This window comes from Prionailurus viverrinus, chromosome C2 (genome assembly GCF_022837055.1).
Source record: "Prionailurus viverrinus isolate Anna chromosome C2, UM_Priviv_1.0, whole genome shotgun sequence".
Lineage (NCBI taxonomy): Eukaryota > Metazoa > Chordata > Mammalia > Carnivora > Felidae > Prionailurus > Prionailurus viverrinus.
This window is the reverse complement of record NC_062569.1, coordinates 77,107,791-77,126,202: the sequence shown is the minus strand read 5'-3', so window position 1 is coordinate 77,126,202 and position 18,412 is coordinate 77,107,791. Positions and strand designations below refer to the sequence as shown.

The following is an 18,412-nucleotide window of genomic DNA, read 5'->3' as shown; positions in this document are numbered from 1 at the left end:
ATGCTACAAGTAGAAAAATGTAGTAATAACGTTTAAGAATGTGGGCTCTGTAGTTAAACTGAGTTCAAATCCTTATTCTACCAGTAATTAACTGGTCATATGTTTGAACTAGTCACTTAACATCTCAAAGCCTTAGCTTGCTGACCTGTGAAATGGAGATGGTTATACTACTTAACCTACGTATTAAGAAAATCAAATAAGAGAGTATATGGAACTACTTAGCACGGTGCCTGATGTAAAGTATTTATCCAATACGCACTAATTGCTATTATGACATGAAAAATCATTTAAATCTAAACTTACAGGATTGATAGGCCTGAGATATCTTGTTTTTCTTGAGCCAAAAAGGAATAGAAATAATAACTAATAACACTAGATGAGAGTGTGAGTATGATGGATTGGTGAGCAAAAAAATCATAATCTTGGATTGATGCTGGGTAAGGTACAGGTAGAAATGAAAAGTTAAATAGGTTGACATGAAAGAATTACTTTAACTTTTTAACTCTTGCCAAGCTTAATGTTTTCAAAGAGTAGATAATTCTATGGGGAAGAGTTCAGTATAATGTTATGTGAAAAAAGGAAAATATGAAAAATGATGTTATAGAATGCTTTCAATAATGTTAAATATATATGATAGCAAACTTTCATTTAATTCTCTCCTAAGTCACTGAAGATAGGTGTTATGATAAAAAAGTTGCATAACTTACTGAAGGTCACAAAGCCATTTACATATATGCATTGGGAAACAATTAAGAATTCATGAAAATATTACGTTGTTATCTCTGTGTGGTGATTTGAGGTGATCCTTATGTTCTTTATTATTTTGTGTATTTTTCAAATTTTCTATAATGCACGTATTATTTTTATAATTAGGAAAAGAAATAAATGTTGCTTTTATTGATCATAAAAACAATCTATTACAAAAACATAAAACATATAACTCACAAATATGTATGTATTTTATGCTGAGGTTTTATGTTGTAATGATTTATGCTCTTAACAAAGATATAATAAGGTTGGTGAGCAATACTATACAAAAAAAAAGAAGGGGAGGGAGGGCTGGTTCAACTTCTGAATCTCTATTCCCCCTTCTCTGAGGCTTTTAATTTTTTACAGGTAGAGTTACTACCTATCATATGGAAGACAGATTTTAGATTACAGGATTCCTGATCAAGGTTTGAGGATTTTCTCTTGTAATGTTCTACATTTTCCAGGTTATTTTTCCTTCACTGTGTGTCCAGCCAAAGAATTAAATGTTTTGTGGTCCCAAAAAGGTCTGAAATTCCTTGAGAGTTATCTGATACCTTATTGTCTATAACAAAGTCCAAGTCTCTCCACCTCTCTTTTTCCTTCTCTGTGTCTTTAGGTGCTGATATCCACGGCTTCACTGCTCCTAGAAAGCCCGCCATCGTATTGGGACACGTAGTAGATGAAATACAGAGAAATGAGAAGCCCGTGGTGGCAGCTATTCAAGGCATGGCTTTAGGAGGGGGACTAGAGCTGGCCCTGGGCTGTCACTATAGGATTGCCCATGCAGAGGTAACCGCTAAAGCTCCATATGGGGCTCAGTGTGGGGGGCTTTTCCTTAAGGCGATGTCTAAATGTTGTATAAACCTCAGTGGTGATCATTTTGAAAGGCTAGCTTCCTAGTTGACAACTCTTATGTATTTTTAGCACTGGTTTTTCAGTTGCTATGCATCAGCACAGTGGTAGTAGTTGTTGACATGTTGAAAAATGTCCATTCCATGAGTAAATAGCTGTTACCCTGAGCCCCATGACTGTCCATTTGCTTCCCTAGCCCTAGCCCTCGGGTCTCCCCATAAAACACAAACCAAAGGGGAACTACTGGGTCGGTACAGGGCCCCCACGACTCTGCTCCAGTAGTATGACCCACGTCATGTTCCGCTGAGCCATACTTATGCAGCATGAGGTATAAAATATTTTGACTCTCATCCCTGAGTATGCATACTTATTTAAATTTTTATTTCCTCAAAGGTTTTGGTTTTGTGGTCCCTTGTAATTATTAGTACCTTAGAAGACAATTTCCTATTTGAAAATAGCACAAAATTGTAAATCCATTTGTTTCTGGAAATAGATTTAATTTGGGCTATTAAGTATGTAGATGAGGTCTGTGATATCAGTCTCAGAATGGTAACATTTTGTAAGTAACATATTTTTCTAATGATAAAGATAATGTTGATCATTGTGATAGACTAAAAAATACAGGAAAGTATAAAGATGTAAACTAAAATCCCCATAAACTCACAGTTCAGAAATAACCACTATTAATATTCTATTTTATTTTCTTTTGGTCTTCTTCCTATGTAATACATTTTTCTTATAGCTTTTTTTAAATTTCTTTTTCTTTGCCATCTTTAAGAAAAAAAACACCTACAGGGACGTCTTGTTGGCTCAGTTGGTTAAGTGTCTGACTCTTGGTTTCCATTCAGGTCATGATCTCATGGTTCCATCTGTGGGATCAAGCCCCAAGTAGGGCTCCATGCTGTTAGTGTTGGATCCTCTCTCTCCCTTCTCTCTGCCCCTCCCACGTGCTCTCTCTCAAAATAAATGAACTAAACACACACACACACACACACAAACACACACAAAAAACCTACCTTTGGAATTATATTGTATTTCATTTGTACTCCATTTTTATACTAATATCATATTTAGCCTATTTGTTTATGCATTCTGCCAATCTGTTTTAGAGAGTTTAATCTATTTACATGTAACACAATTACTAATAAGGAAGTACTTACTTCTGCCATTTTGCTATTTTTTTCCTTTGTCTTCTATCTTTTTTGTTTCTCAATTATTCCATTAATGCTTTCATTTGTATTACATAGATATTTTCTATTACCCTTTTCATTTTCTTGTTCCTTCTCTTACTATGTATTTTTGAGTTATTTTCTTACTGGTGGTAAGAAAGTCCTGGTGATTACAATTAACGTCTTAATTTAAAACAATCTAGTTCAGGGGCACCTGGGTGGCTCAGTTGGTTAGGCGTCCGACTTCGGGTCAGGTCATGATCTCACGGTCCGTGAGTTCGAGCCCCGCGTCGGGCTCTGTGCTGACAGCTCAGAGCCTGGAGCCCATTTCAGATTCTGTGTCTCCCTCTCTCTCTGCCCCTCCCCTGTTCATGCTCTGTCTCTCCCTGTCTCAAAAATAAATAAACGTTAAAAAAAAAAAAAGTTAAAAAATAAATAAATAAAACAATCTAGTTCAGATTAATGCCAACTTAATTTCAATAGTATACAAAGAAGTTTGCTTCTATATGGTTCCGTTACCCACTACTTTAATGCTGTTATTATCACAAATTGTATCATTACACATTTGTATGCCCATTAACATAGATTTTTTTTTTAAATATGAAATTTATTGTCAAAATTGATTTCCATACAGCACCTAGTGCTCATCCCAACAGGTGCCCTCCTCAATGCCCATCACCCAACTTCCCCTCCCTCCCCCCCCCCCCCCATCAACCCTCAGTTTATTCTCAGTTTTTAAAAGTCTCTTATGGTTTGCCTCCTTCCCTCTCTGTAACTCCCCCCCCCCCCCATGGTCTTCTGTTAAGTTTCTCAGGATCCACATAAGAGTGAAAACATATAGATTTTTTATTATTGCTTAATGTAGGGGTCTTTTAAATCAGATAGGAAAGAAGAATTATACAGAAAAGTTTATATTAATTTGTCCTTTATATTTACCTAAATAGTGATCCTTTATCATTGTTTTTTATTCCTTCACATGGATTTGAGTTCCTGTCTAGTGTCCTTTCATTTCACTGTGAAGGATTTCTTGTGGGGCAGATGTGCTGGCAACAAATCCAATTTTTGTTTTTACCTCAGAATGCTTTAATTTGCCTTCGTTTTGATTTTTCTAAAGTTTGTTTGTTTACTTTGAGAGAGAGAGAGAGAGGGAGAGAGAGAGAGAATGGGAGAGGGGCAGAGAGAAGGAGAGAGAGAATCCCAAGCAGGATTGGGAGTGTGGAGCCTGACATGGGCCTCGAACCCATGAACCATGAGATCATGACCTGAGCCAAAATCTAGAGTTGGATGTTTAACCAACTAACCCACCCAGGTGCCCCTTGTTTTCATTTTCAAAAGCTAGTTTTGCTGGATGTAGAATTTTTGTTTGGCATGTTTTTTCTTTTAGTGCTTTGAATATGTCAACCTACTGCCTTTTGGTCTCCATGGTTTCTGACAAGAAACCTGCTGTTAAGCTTATTGTAAATAGTCTTTAAACATATCATTTTAAATGGCTGTATAATTCTGTCTTATAGATATACCATAATTTATTTAACATTTCCTTGTAGCATTAAATTTTTTTAATGTTTATTTATTTATTTTGGGAGAGAGAGCAGGGGAGGGAAGGGAGAGAGGGAAAGAGAAAATCCCAAGCAGGCTCTGCATGAGGGTCAGCACAGAGCCAGACATGGGGCTCAAGCCCATGAACCCTGAGATCATAAAATGAGCTGAAATCAAGAATTGGACACTCAGTCAACTGAACCACCCAGGCACCCCAGCATTTTAATTTTTATAAGAGTTTATGAATAAAGACATATATCCTAAGTGCTCCTTTTTCTGTGTCCCTCTTACCATGCCTTCTGCACACTGAGTGTAGATATAAGTTATAAGCAATGATAAGTCAGGGGATGGGGATGAACAGTGATGGAAAAATTCTTGACTGACTGATAGGAATGCCTTGTGTGAGAAATGCTTAAATATTCCAGGTATTCTGGAGCTCTTGGAATCACAATGTGGGTAAATGACAGTCTGCATTAAAGCACCCTCCTCCTCCCATCCTGTACCTGTAACAAAGCTAACAGAACTTTAGCCACTTTTAAATAGCCAAGAGAGGCATGTGGTAAAGGGCTTGAACTCATTCTCTTGCCTGGACTGAAGTTGCTGTCTAATTTTTTTTCTGTAAGAGCTTTATTGAGATATAACTCAAAAACCATATAATTCATTCATTTAAAGTGTACAATTGAGGGTGCCTGGCTGGCTCAGTCAGTTAAGTGTCTGACTTTGGCTCTGGTCATGATCTCATTGTTCCTGGGTTCAAGCCCTGCATCAGGCTCAGCACTGACAGCTCGGAGCCTGCTTTGGATTCTCTGTCTCCCTCACTCTCTCTGCCCCTCCCCTGCTCATGCTCCCTCTCTCTCAAAAATAAATAAATAAATAACAAAAAAAAAAACATTTAAGGGGCGCCTGGGTGACTCAGTCAGTTGAGCATCCAACTTCAGCTCAGGTCACGATCTCGCAGTTGGTGGGTTCGAGCCCCACGGTAGGCTCTGTGCTGACAGCTCAGAGCCTGGAGCCTGTTTCTGATTCTGTGTCTCCATCTCTCTTTGTCCCTCCCCTGCCTTTGCTGTCTCTCTCTCAAAAATAAACATTTTTAAAAATTAAAAAAACATTTAAAAATAAAATGTACAATTGAGGGGTGCCTGGGTGGCTCAGTTGGTTATCTGACTCTTGATTGGTCTTGATCTCGGGGTTGTGAGTTCAAGCCCTGCACTGGGCTTCACGCTGGATGTGGAGCCTACTTAAAAAAATAAAAATAAAGTGTACAACTGAATGGTATATTAGCATATTCACAGGGCTGTGTAACCCTTACCACGGTGGATTTTAGAACATTTATTATTCCAAAAAGAAAATTCATACCCTTTAGGAGTAACCCACCATCTCCCCTCTCCCCCAGTCCTAGGCAACCACTAATCTACTCTCTGTCTCTATGGGTTTGCCTATTCTAGACATTTCATATACACAGAATCATACAACATGTTGTCTTTTATGACTGGCTTCTATCACTTAGCATAATGTTGTCATCGTTCACCCATGTTGTAGCTTGTCAGTACTTCATTCCTTTCTATGGCCAAATAATATTTCCTTGTATGGATATACCACATTTTCTTTATCCATTCATCAGTTGATGAACATGTGAATTGTTTCTATTTTCTTGGCTTTTATGAACAATGATGCTAGGAAAATTTGTGTAACATTGTGTGTGTTGTGTGTGTGTGTGTGTGTGTTTATTATAGTCATCCTATTGGATGTGAAATAGTATCTTGTTGTGGTTTTGATTTGCATTTTCCTGATGGGCTAATGATATTGAACATCTCTTCATGTGCTTATTGGCTATTTTGTATCTCTTCTTTAGAGAAATGTCTATTCAGATACTTTGCCAATTTTTAAAATGTTTTTTATTTACTTCTGAGAGAGAGAGAGAGAGAGAGAGAGAGAGAGAGAGATTGAGTGGGGGAAGAGCAGAGAGTGAGGGATACCTGGAATCCGAAGCAGGCTCCAGGCTCTGAGCTGTCAGCACAGAGCCCAATACAGGGTTCAAACCCATGAGCTGTGAAATCATGACCTGAGCTGAAGTCGGATGCTTAACCGACTGAGCCAGCCAGGTGCCCCTCCTTTGCCCATTTTTAATTGGATTGTCTTTTTATTACTGAGTTGTGAAAAGTTCTTTATATATTCTACATACATGCTTAGCAAATATTCTCTCCTATTCTGTGAGTTTTCCTTTTAATTTCTCGGCTTCCTGGCTCTTTTGGGCTCCATAAAGCTGTTTCTGGGCAATATAACGTTTGTTGGCTGAAACAGATCACAATGGAGTCAGAGAAAAAAATATGTAAGAAGTTAGAGATGTATTTCAACATGAAGACTTAGGGACAGCACAGCTCTGTTTATGTTGTTAACCTAAGTAGAGGGTGTGCACTAATTTGCCCTGTAAAAACTTTTTTTTTTTTTTAATTTATTTAAAGTGTCAGGGTGCCTGGGTGGCTCAGTCAGTTAAGCGTCTGACTTCTGCTCAGGCCATGATTTCAATGGTTGAGGCTCTATGCTGATGGCTCAGAGCCTGGAGCCTGCCCCTCCCCCACGAGTGCTTTGTCTTTCTCTCTCTCTTTTTCTCAAAAATGAATAAACATTAAACATTTTTTAATTGATTTAAAGTGTCTTATTTATTTTGAGAGTAGGGGGAGGGGCAGAGAGAGGGAGAGAGAGAATCCCAAGCAGGCTCCACACTGTCAGGGCAGAGCCTGATGCAGGGCTTGATCTCAGGAACCTTGAGATCAGGACCTGAGCCAAAATCAAGAGTCGGACGCTTAACCAACTGAGCCACCCAGGCACTCTCGCTTTTTGTTATGTATTTATTTTAAGAGAGAGAGTGTGTGTGCATTGCTCTGCAGAAACTCCTGAAACAGTGTTTTTGAAAGTGTGGGAAATCCAGAGGAATCCTCCCCTTTACTCTACATGCTGTCTCATTCTAATGACCTTTATGCCTTCAAACTTTAATAGGCTCAAATTGGCTTCCCAGAAGTCAGACTAGGACTCCTTCCTGGTGCAAGAGGAACCCAGCTTCTCCCCAGACTCATTGGAGTTCCTGCTGCACTCGATTTAATTACTTCAGGTCAGTACAAACCCTGACAACAGCTGTCTAGAGCAATGCGAGGAACTGGTTTAAGATTTAGAGAAATTCCGGATTGACCATTACCCACTCAAGTAATCTTAAGAGGATACTTTAATTTCTTTGACTATCAATTTTCTCATCTGTAAAATGGAAGGAGTACTTTCCCTGAGAGCTTCTCAGACATTACCATGAAGATCACATGTAAGTGCCTCCCCCCAAAAATTTCTTTAATGTTTATTCATTTTTGAGAGACAGAGACAGAGCATGAGGGGGGGAGGGGCAGAGAGCGAGGGAGACACAGCATCTGAAGCAGGCTCCAGGCTCTGAGCTGTCAGCACAGAGCCCGTCGTGGGCTCAAACCCACAAACCACAAGATCATGACCTGAGCTGGACTTGGTCGCTTAACCAGCCGAGCCACCCGACACCCCATGTGCCTTCTAAATGAAAGTGTTTACAGAGCACTAATTATAAGTAAGATTTTATTATAGCTCACGTGTCCATGCATAAACACTTGTATTCACATAGGGTGTATTATATGCAGACTCAATTTAGAAATTATAATGTACATGAGAATTAAAACCAGAATTGTCATGGAAAGGTTTGAAGTTATAGTGTGGAAATGACTGAATTTTTCATTTTCCAAGTATTAAGATATTAGCTACAAATGAAAGTTCTCTTTCCATAGGGAAAGTGAACAATGCAACAATAGAAAACATTTAGAGATCCTGGATTTACCAAATCCTCTAAGACTTATAAAGAGATTTCCAGTTGAAGTAAGGTTGGAAGAAAGAGTCATGTTTTGATTGACAGTGTTTCTTCTCTCTATATTTCTGTGGGTCGGGAATTTGGGACCAGCTTAGTTGGACTCTAAGCTCAGGGTTTCTCATGAAGTTGTAAACAAGACATTGATTAGAGCTGTAGTTGTCTGAAAACTTGAGTAGAGCTGAAGGATCTACTTCCAAGATAGCTTCCTCACATGGATGGCTAGTTGGTGCTGACTGTTGGCATTTCTTCTCCACATAGACCTCTCCCTAAAGCTGCCTGAGTGTCTTCACAATATGGAAGCTGACTACCTCTGGACTGAGAGATCCAAGAGAGAGCAAGGCAATAGCTGCGATATCTTTTAGGACCTAGCTTTGGAGTTATGCACCATCTTTTCTGATTGATTATGTATTATATATATATATGAAATATATATTTCATATTTTATATATGAATATATGAATATGAATATATATATATGAAATTATTTATACAGGTCTTCCCTATTCAACATGGGAGGGGGCTTGAACACCAAGAGGTGAAGCTCACTGGAGCCACTTTGGAGGCTAGTTACTTCAACTTTATACTCACACATATGCCTATCTATTATGTATATATATATATGTATATATATATGTATATAATATGTATATACATACATAGTAAGTTAGATATATATGTAAGTTACATATTACTATGTATAGACATAGTAAGTTAGAAGGAGATAAGCGCTAAGGAGAAAACAAAACAAAGTGGGAATATAAAATGTTAGAGATGGAGGGGTAGGTAATATTTTAATATAAAATGTTAGGGATGGAGGGATTAAAAAGGCTTTCCTACTAAATGACATCTGAGTAAAGACCTGAAAGAGATGAGGAGGCTTATTATGCCAATATCTGGAGAAATGCATTCCACATGGATAAATAGCAAATGCAAAGCCCTGAGGCAGCAGGATACTTGGAAGTTTCAAAGAAAAGCGAGAAGGTGGATACAGCTGGAGTGAAGTGAGGAAGGGAAAGAGAGGTAGGGGATGAAGTCACATCATGTAAGGCTTTGAAGAGTATACAAAGACCTTTGGCTTTTCTTCTCAATGAGGTAGAAAGGCATCGGAGTGTTCTGAGCAGAGTCACATGCTCTCATTTGTTTTTAAAAAATTTTTTTTTTCAACGTTTATTTATTTTTGGGACAGAGAGAGGCAGACCATGAACGGGGGAGGGGCAGAGAGAGAGGGAAACACAGAATCAGAAACAGGCTCCAGGCTCTGAGCCATCGGCCCAGAGCCCGACGCGGGGCTCGAACTCACGGACCGCGAGATCGTGACCTGGCTGAAGTCGGACGCTTAACCGACTGTGCCACCCAGGAGCCCCTCTCATTTGTTTTTTAAAGGATCACCCTGGCTGTTGAAAATACATTAATTAGAGGTAAGGCAGACACAGGAAGGCTGATTAGAAGCCTGCTACAGTCATCCAAGGGACAGATGATGAGAGCTGGGACCTGAGCGGTAACAATGTAAATAGTGAATCATGGTCAAATTCGGCATATATTATGAGGGTAGAGCCAGCAGGATTTTGTGATTTATCAAAAAAGTGAAATGTGCAAGGAAGAGCAGAGCGAAGGATGATTCTAATGACCTGCACAGCTGGAAAGATGGTGCCATTTTTGAGATGGAGATTGCTACTGGCAGAGTGGGATGTAGGGAGGAATCACAAGCGCTTAGCTGGGGGCATGTTACGTTTGAGAGGTCTGTTAGACATCCAAGTGGAGACGCCAAGTAGACAGTTGGACAGACTGGCCTGGAGTTTAGGAGAGAGGTCTTCTGATCTCCTCTCAGACTCCATTTTCTCAACAGAAAACGACTACATGGTTGCCTTGAGGAATAATGAAATGACATATCATGCTTCTGGTACAGTACCTGACACATAGAAGACATTTTATAAATGGTAACTGTGGTCGGCAGAATAATGCCTCCCACCCCACCAAAGTTATCTGTGTCCTTAATCCCCAGGACTTGTGAATATGATGCCTCACATTGAAAAGTGACTTTGCAGGTGTGATTAAATTAAGGATCTTAAGCTGGTAGATTACTTTGGATTTTCCAGGTTGGTCCAGTTCCTCACAAGTGTACTTAGAAGAGGAGGGCAGGAGGTTAGAGAGGAGACAAGATGCTACCAGCTGGCTCTGAAGATGGAGGAAGTGGCCACAAGCTAAGCAACGCAGGCAGCCTCTAGAGGCGGGCAAAGACGATGCAACAGATTCTCCCTTAGAGCCTCCAGAGGGAACACAATTTTGCCGACCTATTTTAGACTTCTGATATCCTAAACTAAGATAATAAATGTATGTTGTTTTAAGCTGCTCTGTTTGTGGGAATTTGCATAAGAAACTAATACAGTAGCTATTTTTTTAAAATTTTTTTTTCAACGTTTATTTATTTTTTTTGGGACAGAGAGAGACAGAGCATGAACGGGGGAGGGGCAGAGAGAGAGGGAGACACAGAATCTGAAACAGGCTCCAGGCTCTGAGCCATCAGCCCAGAGCCTCACGCAGGGCTCGAACTCACAGACCGTGAGATCGTGACCTGGCTGAAGTTGGACGCTTAACCGACTGCGCCACCCAGGCGCCCCAGTAATACAGTAGCTATTAATAATGATGCTATTACGACTGTTGCTGTTCGGTTTGGAAGGTTGTTTTTTTTTCCCCTAACCGACTATGCTAAAAAAATTGTTATTGAAAGTTGAAGATCCCCTACTGATGTTAATGTTGTAAAAACACCGGCTTTGTAGGCACTGTCCCCATAGGAAGTTAATAAGTAAACAGATTTAAATGAAATTAATAAGTAAGTAGCTAACCTTTTCTGATCTGAAAACCATTAGAGAGGTAATTCTGGAAAGTGGAGCAATTATAGCAGCCACCGTTGCTTTTCCACAGTTGCCTGAAAATGCTACCCGGAAACAGCTGAATCTTTAGCAGTAACCACAAAAGATTTGCTAGAGCACCTTGCAATTCATTCCCTGATGTTCTCTGTCCGATCAAGTGACAAGAACTACAGTTCCCTGCTCTTGCTTCTGCTTCATTTTTTTATGGCTCGTCCTCCTTGTTCACTGAACAGCACACAAAATCCCTGCTCTGTTTTCACAGAGCTTTGCTCTAGCCCATGAATTTCTTTATGGTCATTCCCAGGACAAGGATACATTCAGGCTCTAGACGCTGAGGGGATGCCTCTTACCATCTAGAATAGTGGGGGAGAAGTTGTGAGTGGCATCTTTATCCTACCTGCCTTTCAGGTGGGTTAAGTCCAAGTGAGTTTTCTCTACATTTGAGCAAGAGGTTGAGGGTGAATTTTAGTAGCCGGGGCTCCCAGGCAGTGATAATAGATATCAGCAAGTATCATTCTGTGACTAAAACAAACAAAAAAAAAACTTAACACTAAACCCAAAACCTATAAAGATATTCTGTGACTTTAAAAGAGTGAAACAAGCACTGGGTGTTGTATGGAAACCAATTTGACAATAAATTTCATATATTGAAAAAAAAAAAGAGTGAAACATTCATATGAAACAGATTAAAGAAAATTACAATTTTAGAAAATATTCTAAATTAGAAAAGAACATCTATTATTTGTTAAATAAGAACACACTATCTGGAAGCAAAACATTTGCCCAAATACCTTCTTTTAGAAGCAACAAAAAGAAGATATGATCAAACAGACAACTCAGTCAGCAACATGGAGGATAAACAGAGGCACATTTATGGAATTCTGTGAAGTCAGAAGAATTTAACAAAAAGATACATAAAATGTAAAGGAAGGCGGCAGATATGGAAGGTATATAATCAGAGTCTCTGCTATGAATAATAAGAGCTCTCAAAGCATGAAGCAAAGATGTGAGAAGCAGTAACCAAAAGAAAAAATAGAAGAAACTCTTCAGATATGAAATGGAATCAGAGATCATGTTTTAGCAGGCTCACCATTTTCCTGGAAAAACTGATGTGGAGATATCAATTCCCTGATGTATTTTGGTAAAGATTTTGAACTTCCAGGAAATGGATCCTGCAAGCTTCCAAAGGATAAAACAAAGCAAAAGATTACTTTCAAAATAACTAAAATCACTCAGCCACAAATAAATGCTAAATGTATGGAACATTCATATACGATCCTGGTACCCACGCTCCAACGCAGCAATAACATATATCAGATTAGATAATACACGACCCTAGCACATGAATGTGTCATACATTTGTCATATATTATCATCATTTTAAAGACTGTGGATTCTATTCTAGGATTCTATACAGTCTTTAAAATGATAATCTAAATCAGAAGTTCTTATAGTGTGGTCCAGGGACTCCTGGGTATGCCTAAGATCCTTCGGGGCGGTTCATAAAGTCAGAGCTACTTTCATAACAATAGGACATTATTTGCCTTTCCACTCATTCTCTCACACATGTATACTAGAATTTTCCAGAGGTTGTTGTATGCCACATGATGTCAGAACAGATAGAATGAAGAAGCAGATAATGAGAATCCATCTGTCTTCTATTAAGCCAGATTTGAAAGAAATTTGTAAAAATGTAAACTAATGACACTCTCTAAGCTTTTAAAATTTTGAAAATAGTTATTTTAATTAAAAATTTATTCATGTTAACATCAATGTTAACATTTATCGTTGTTATTTTAAAGTAATACAATAAACATTTTAAAGTTCTCAGTTTTAACTAAAAAAAATTTTTTTTAGTGTTTATTTTTGAGAGAGTGAAAGAGCATGAATAGGGGAGGGGCAGAGAGGGAGATACAGAATCCGAATCCAGGCTCCAGGCTCCAAGCTGTCAGCACAGAGCCCGTCGCGGGGCTCGAACTCACAAATCGTGAGATCATGACCTGAGCCGAAGTTGGACGCTTAACCAACAGAGCCGCCCAGGCACCCCAGTTTTCCTTTCTAATACAGTAAATACCGATAGAAATAATCTACATAGGGGCACCTGGGTGACTTTATGTTTAAATAAACATTTTTAAAATAAAAAAAAAAGAAATAATCCACATAAAAGCTGTTTAGAGTCCTCCATTATTATTTATTTATTTATTTATAGGTTTTTTTTTTTTTTAATGTTTATTTATTCTTGAGAGAGAGAGAGAGACAGACACAGAGCATGAGCGGGGGAGGGGCAGAGAGAGGGGAGACACAGAATCCGAAGCAGGCTCCAGGCTCTGAGCTATCAGCACAGAGCCTGACGTGGTGCTCAAACTCACAAGCCATGAGATCATGACCTGAGCCGAAGTCGGACACTCAACCAACTGAGCCACTCAGGTGCCCCTGGAGTCCTCCATTATTTTTAAGAGTGCAAAGGGATCCTAAGATTAAAAAGTTTGAGAATTGCTAATTGAGATCTCTCTTCTTAGACACAGAAACCACAATACAAAACTGTGTATATGTGGTCCAAATTAGAAAATAATATGAGTCTATGTGTGTAAAAAAGGCTTATTTTTTCTTTCAAATCATGGGGGGGTGTTCTAAATCTTATGAAAGGGTAGTTAGAAAACCTAAATATACTAAACTTCTTGTCTTTAATAAATTAAAGTAGAAATTGTTTTAATTTACAATGTTATGATAAGTACACTTTTAAGAATGTACAGTATGTTAAGTATCTAAATGTAAAATTCCTAAGATGATGCTTATCATCCAACAGACTACAGAAATTCAAAGCACAGAAGACAGTTCATTCTGCAAAAGATGAAATAGAAAGGAAGCAAAGCAGAAGAAAATATGGGGAAATTATAATAGTGTGAAATGAGTCTGTAAAGCCTAAGGTTTACAAAAATTGAAGCATGTGGGGGAATATTGAGGAATTTTGTGTCTCTGTTTTTATCATTAAGTCTGGAAGGCAAGTGTATCTTGGGGGAAATCAGGAAGAAATCTGGCTGCTTTGACAAAAAGAAATGAAGTGAACTAGGATTGCCTTTTCCAAAGCACTGCTGCTTATAGAAATATCACTATTTTTAACTTGATGAAGAGAAGAAGTAAAAACTAAGAATATGATGGATTTTGATTTGCATAGAAAAGGTCACAGTGAGTTAGAAGAAAACTAACAGAATCATACACCTATCTTTTTACGTTGTCTGTACAATTTTAGGGGGACTTTAAAATGACATCTGGAAAGGATTCTATGTAGGCAAAAATGTTCTAAAGGTTGGAAAAGAAGCCGTGAACAACATTGGAAAAAATTGAGATTACCCACTTTGAAGAAGAGAAGTCTGAACTTTGGTTACCCTGGGTCTCCTTATAGTAGCTCTAGTCAGGGGTCTTATTAAAGTCCGTTGGACAGTGGTTGTTGTCTACACTGAAGTAGAAAGAGAAAAAGCAAGTTTAAATCTGAGCCTGAAGATTTGGGTTGTATATACAGAGCTGCATCTTTAGGCCCTTGAGACAATAAAAGTACCTAGAATCTCACTGACATTCTAAGAACAGCAGTGATACACCTGCACTTTTGTGAAATCCAGGCCAGAAGAGACCATCACAGCTGAAGGACTTTTCAGTACATCTTTTGGGTAGCTCACATTTCCTACTCAGTTTCCCCAAAGACCCTTTTAGTACTCAGGTTTCCATTTTCCATTTTGTCTGCAGGCTGCAGGCTGGGCACTCACCCCTCACCCAAGTGATCTTCTACACAGGAGATGTGACCCCCGCAGCCACTCATCCACTCTTCACCGCCTGTCTCACCCCAGGAGGAAATCTGGGAGCCTGTTTTCAAAGGCACTTCCAGAAAACTAACCAAATAATGTTGTTGCAGAGTGACTCCTGCCAAAAATCATTGAACTGTCTCTCTAATCAAGAAAACCCATTTCTAACTCTCTGAAGCGCTACTAAGAACCAGGAATGGAGGGTTTGTCTCAAAGATGGCATCCACTAACACTGTAAGAGCAGCAAGGACTGTGGAATTATCGCCACCAAGACTGATCTGATGATCACTTTCACAAGGCAAGATGTTACTGGCAAGAAAGCAAGCAAGCCAGGTGTTATTGTTGCCTTTCTTCTTGACCCTGTGATAAGGGATGCTTATATCCCTTAACCCTCTACTTCAGAATATTCAGATTAATTTACATATTTACACCTGGTGAAGAACTCAGGAGTGATGCTCATCAAACTTTTTTTTTTAATTTTTTTTAATGTTTATTTCTTTTTGAGAGACAGAGACAGAGCCTGAGTGGGGGAGGGGCAGAGAGAGAGGGAGACAGAATCTGAAGCAGGCTCCAGGCTCTGAGTTGTCAGCACAAAGCCCAACATGGGGCTCAAACCCACGAACTGAGGGATCATGACCTGAGCTGAAGTTAGACGTTCAACTGACTGAGCCACCTAGGCGCCCCTCATCAAATTTCTTAACACCCTAAAGCTGCCATTCTATACTTGGAGGCTGCCGGTGCCACCACCAGACGCTAGATGTCGCTAGTTGCCGCTTAGTGTCATTACCCCAGGCTAAAAACCCTCTATGGAGCACTCCTTTCGCCAAACTTGGGGTCATGGGCCACACCCTAACTGCGTGGACCTGAAGGAACAATTGTCTGATCACTTCTGCTTCCCTTTTAGCTTCTGCAATAAAAGGCAGGGTCCAAAGCTCACACAATAGCAATTCCACAAACTTAGGGTGGGGTTGAGATGCTGGGTCGGCAAAAAATGACAGAAGTCCACCCATTTGTCCTGTGTAATTTTGATTATAACTTACATAATGTCAACTTAATCATTAATTTCCCCCTGTTTCCCAGCTATATTTCTGTTTTAGGACTGTGTTTATTTGTTTTTTTGTTTTTTGTTTTTTGCAATCAGTGTTTGTATGTATGTTGGTGTAAGATAGATACTGCTACTGCTCTGCTGTTACTACCTCTATTATTATTAGCAAAAAACCAATCATCACTTATATAGAGACTTATAGTTAACAAAGTGCTTCTATAGAGATTTACAGAATATAAAGAAAATGTATTCTTCTCAGGTGATACCCAGAATTACCAAGGTAAGCATAATTTTTCCCATTTACCTAGGAGGAAGGTGTGGTCCCTCTACAATTCTTCATCATCACACAAAGAGTAGAAGGTAGAGCTGAAGCTTGAACTAAGTTTTCTGGTTACCTCTGCAGTGACCTGTCTACTACTTTCTACCGTGCTGCTTACTTATTTCATTTAGGAATAGATGTTTGTATCCAGGAAAAATAACCTTCCTTACCAGAGAAAGTAATGCTTTTGCTTTAATCTCACACAGTTCTCTGGGTTTGTTTTATTTTGTTTTGTTCTAGGAAGACACATTTTGGCAGATGAAGCACTCAAGCTGGGCATTCTAGATGAAATGGTGAACTCAGACCCGGTTGAAGAAGCAATCAAATTAGCCCAGAGAATTTCTGGTAAGAATAATGAAAATAGCGCAAGTTTGGGAGCAAGCTAAACTTTCGTTTTAATAAGGAATTCCTTAAATATCTTATGGTACATCCATGCGATAGAATATGATACAACTTTAAAATGAATGACAAACTATGCATTGATTCGGTGTGAATGCTATGATTTAACCTACTCTTAAGTGAAAAGCGTCACTGTGAACAGTGGTTCACCATTTGTGCAAAAAGGAAAGGGGGATGGGACTGAATGTCTATATGGAGAGAATGTATATATGTAACTGTTCTTCTACATATAAGATATTTCTGTAAAGATTCACAAGAAATGGTTCATGGTTGCCTCTGGGAATGGGGCTGGTCAGCCAGGGAAGCCATTGGAAGAAGACTTTTCATTGTTTACCGTTTAGTACCTTTTGATTTTGTTTTGAAATAATGACTTTTCTGTAAGAAATAATTAAAATGAAAACAAGCAAACATTTCAGCAACTAGAAACAAGCCTCTCTAATTTACCGCAATAAAACCATAGTTTTGTCTCAGTGAGCTTGTATTTTCTTTCTGTCACTGGTTTCTCATTTTGTGGGTTCATGGCATCCCTTTAAAAGTTCTCTGGAGTGGCACTATTCCTTTTCAATTTATGGAGAGCAGCAGCAAGATGGAGAGGGTTAAAGAGTGCCAGAAAAAATAATTGGGAGCAGTGTTGGGTCACAGATAGAGCAGCATGTTCATCTTTCTGCTTGGTGGTAGGCAATGGCTCAGTGTCACTCAAAGGCATTCCTTTGAAAAAGTCATTCTTTTGTTGACCCCAGCAGGGACCAAACACTTCCCTGAAATAATCTTTCTTTTTGTGGCTCTAGCCAGTTGCTGTTTCAATGCAATAGGAAAAGCTTGAACTGGAGAGTCCAGGACCGTGGAGAGAAAATCCTGGTGACTCATAAAGAGAATCAGCAAGTCTTTGCCCAAAAGGGAATGAGTTTCCTGGTGTCTTTCTCTGCCTTCCAAACAGTCTTCACCAACTTTTCATCACTGATTTCATTGTGCCTCCTGGCAGAGCTTATAGTTTCGTTAGAAGTCACCGGGCTGACAACAAAGGCTATTTGCATTTGGAAATCCATTCGTGATTTTTTGGCTTGAGGCTTATGATAGACCCATGTCTAACAGTTACACCTGTGGCTTTAGGTTGTAAAGAACTAGGTTTACACAGGAAGTTCTTGTCCTTAACTGAATTCCCTAGATTGAGATTTGAGAGTTAAGTAACTAAAAGAGATAGATGAGGATCATTGTCTTTTTACAGTAAACTGTAAAATGCTCCGTTTTAATTTTTGTAATTTATTTAACTTTTAAAATAAATTTTAAATTAGAAAACTAAGCATTAAATTACTGTTTATAAAATTTATAAAATGGTCTTTTCAATCTCAGTAACATTGCACAGTTTTTCCACTTGGTGGCGTCCAAATATTGAGAAGGAACCGTGCTTTATTTTATTTTATTTTTCTTTATTCCTTCTTTTTTTAGGAATCATCTGCTTTAAAATTTAGCAATTCACCTGTTAACAGTATGGAAATGGTTTGGGGCTTTGGGAAATTATGTATAACTATTTTAAATTATAATTATGAAAACTATACCGAAATATGTAACATTGTGGATAAAAATGTCCAAAATATAAATTTACATATATTCTATAATTATAGCTACATAGAGTATGAATATAGCCCCAAAAGTAAAGGAAATATGCAAAAATTACAATAATTTAATTTCTCTCAAAAAATTTCATAAGTAATCTTTGCTTCTGTGTTTATTTTTTCCAGCTTCATTGAGGTATACTTTACACACATTAAAATCTACCCATTTCAAGTATAGAGTTTGAAGA

At 38.6% G+C, this 18,412-nt stretch overlaps 1 protein-coding gene across 2 annotated transcripts in view; it reads left to right on the top strand.

Annotated features, from left to right (window-relative positions):
* EHHADH (enoyl-CoA hydratase and 3-hydroxyacyl CoA dehydrogenase) overlaps positions 1-18,412 on the top strand; it is a 48,791-nt gene that overhangs the window by 10,103 nt on the left and 20,276 nt on the right. For both annotated transcript variants that reach the window (XM_047876225.1, XM_047876226.1), the window contains exons 3-5: positions 1,367-1,539; positions 7,305-7,416; positions 16,453-16,557. In XM_047876225.1, coding sequence (XP_047732181.1) covers positions 1,367-1,539; positions 7,305-7,416; positions 16,453-16,557 — 390 coding nt within the window. The remainder of the gene's footprint in view (positions 1-1,366; positions 1,540-7,304; positions 7,417-16,452; positions 16,558-18,412) is intronic.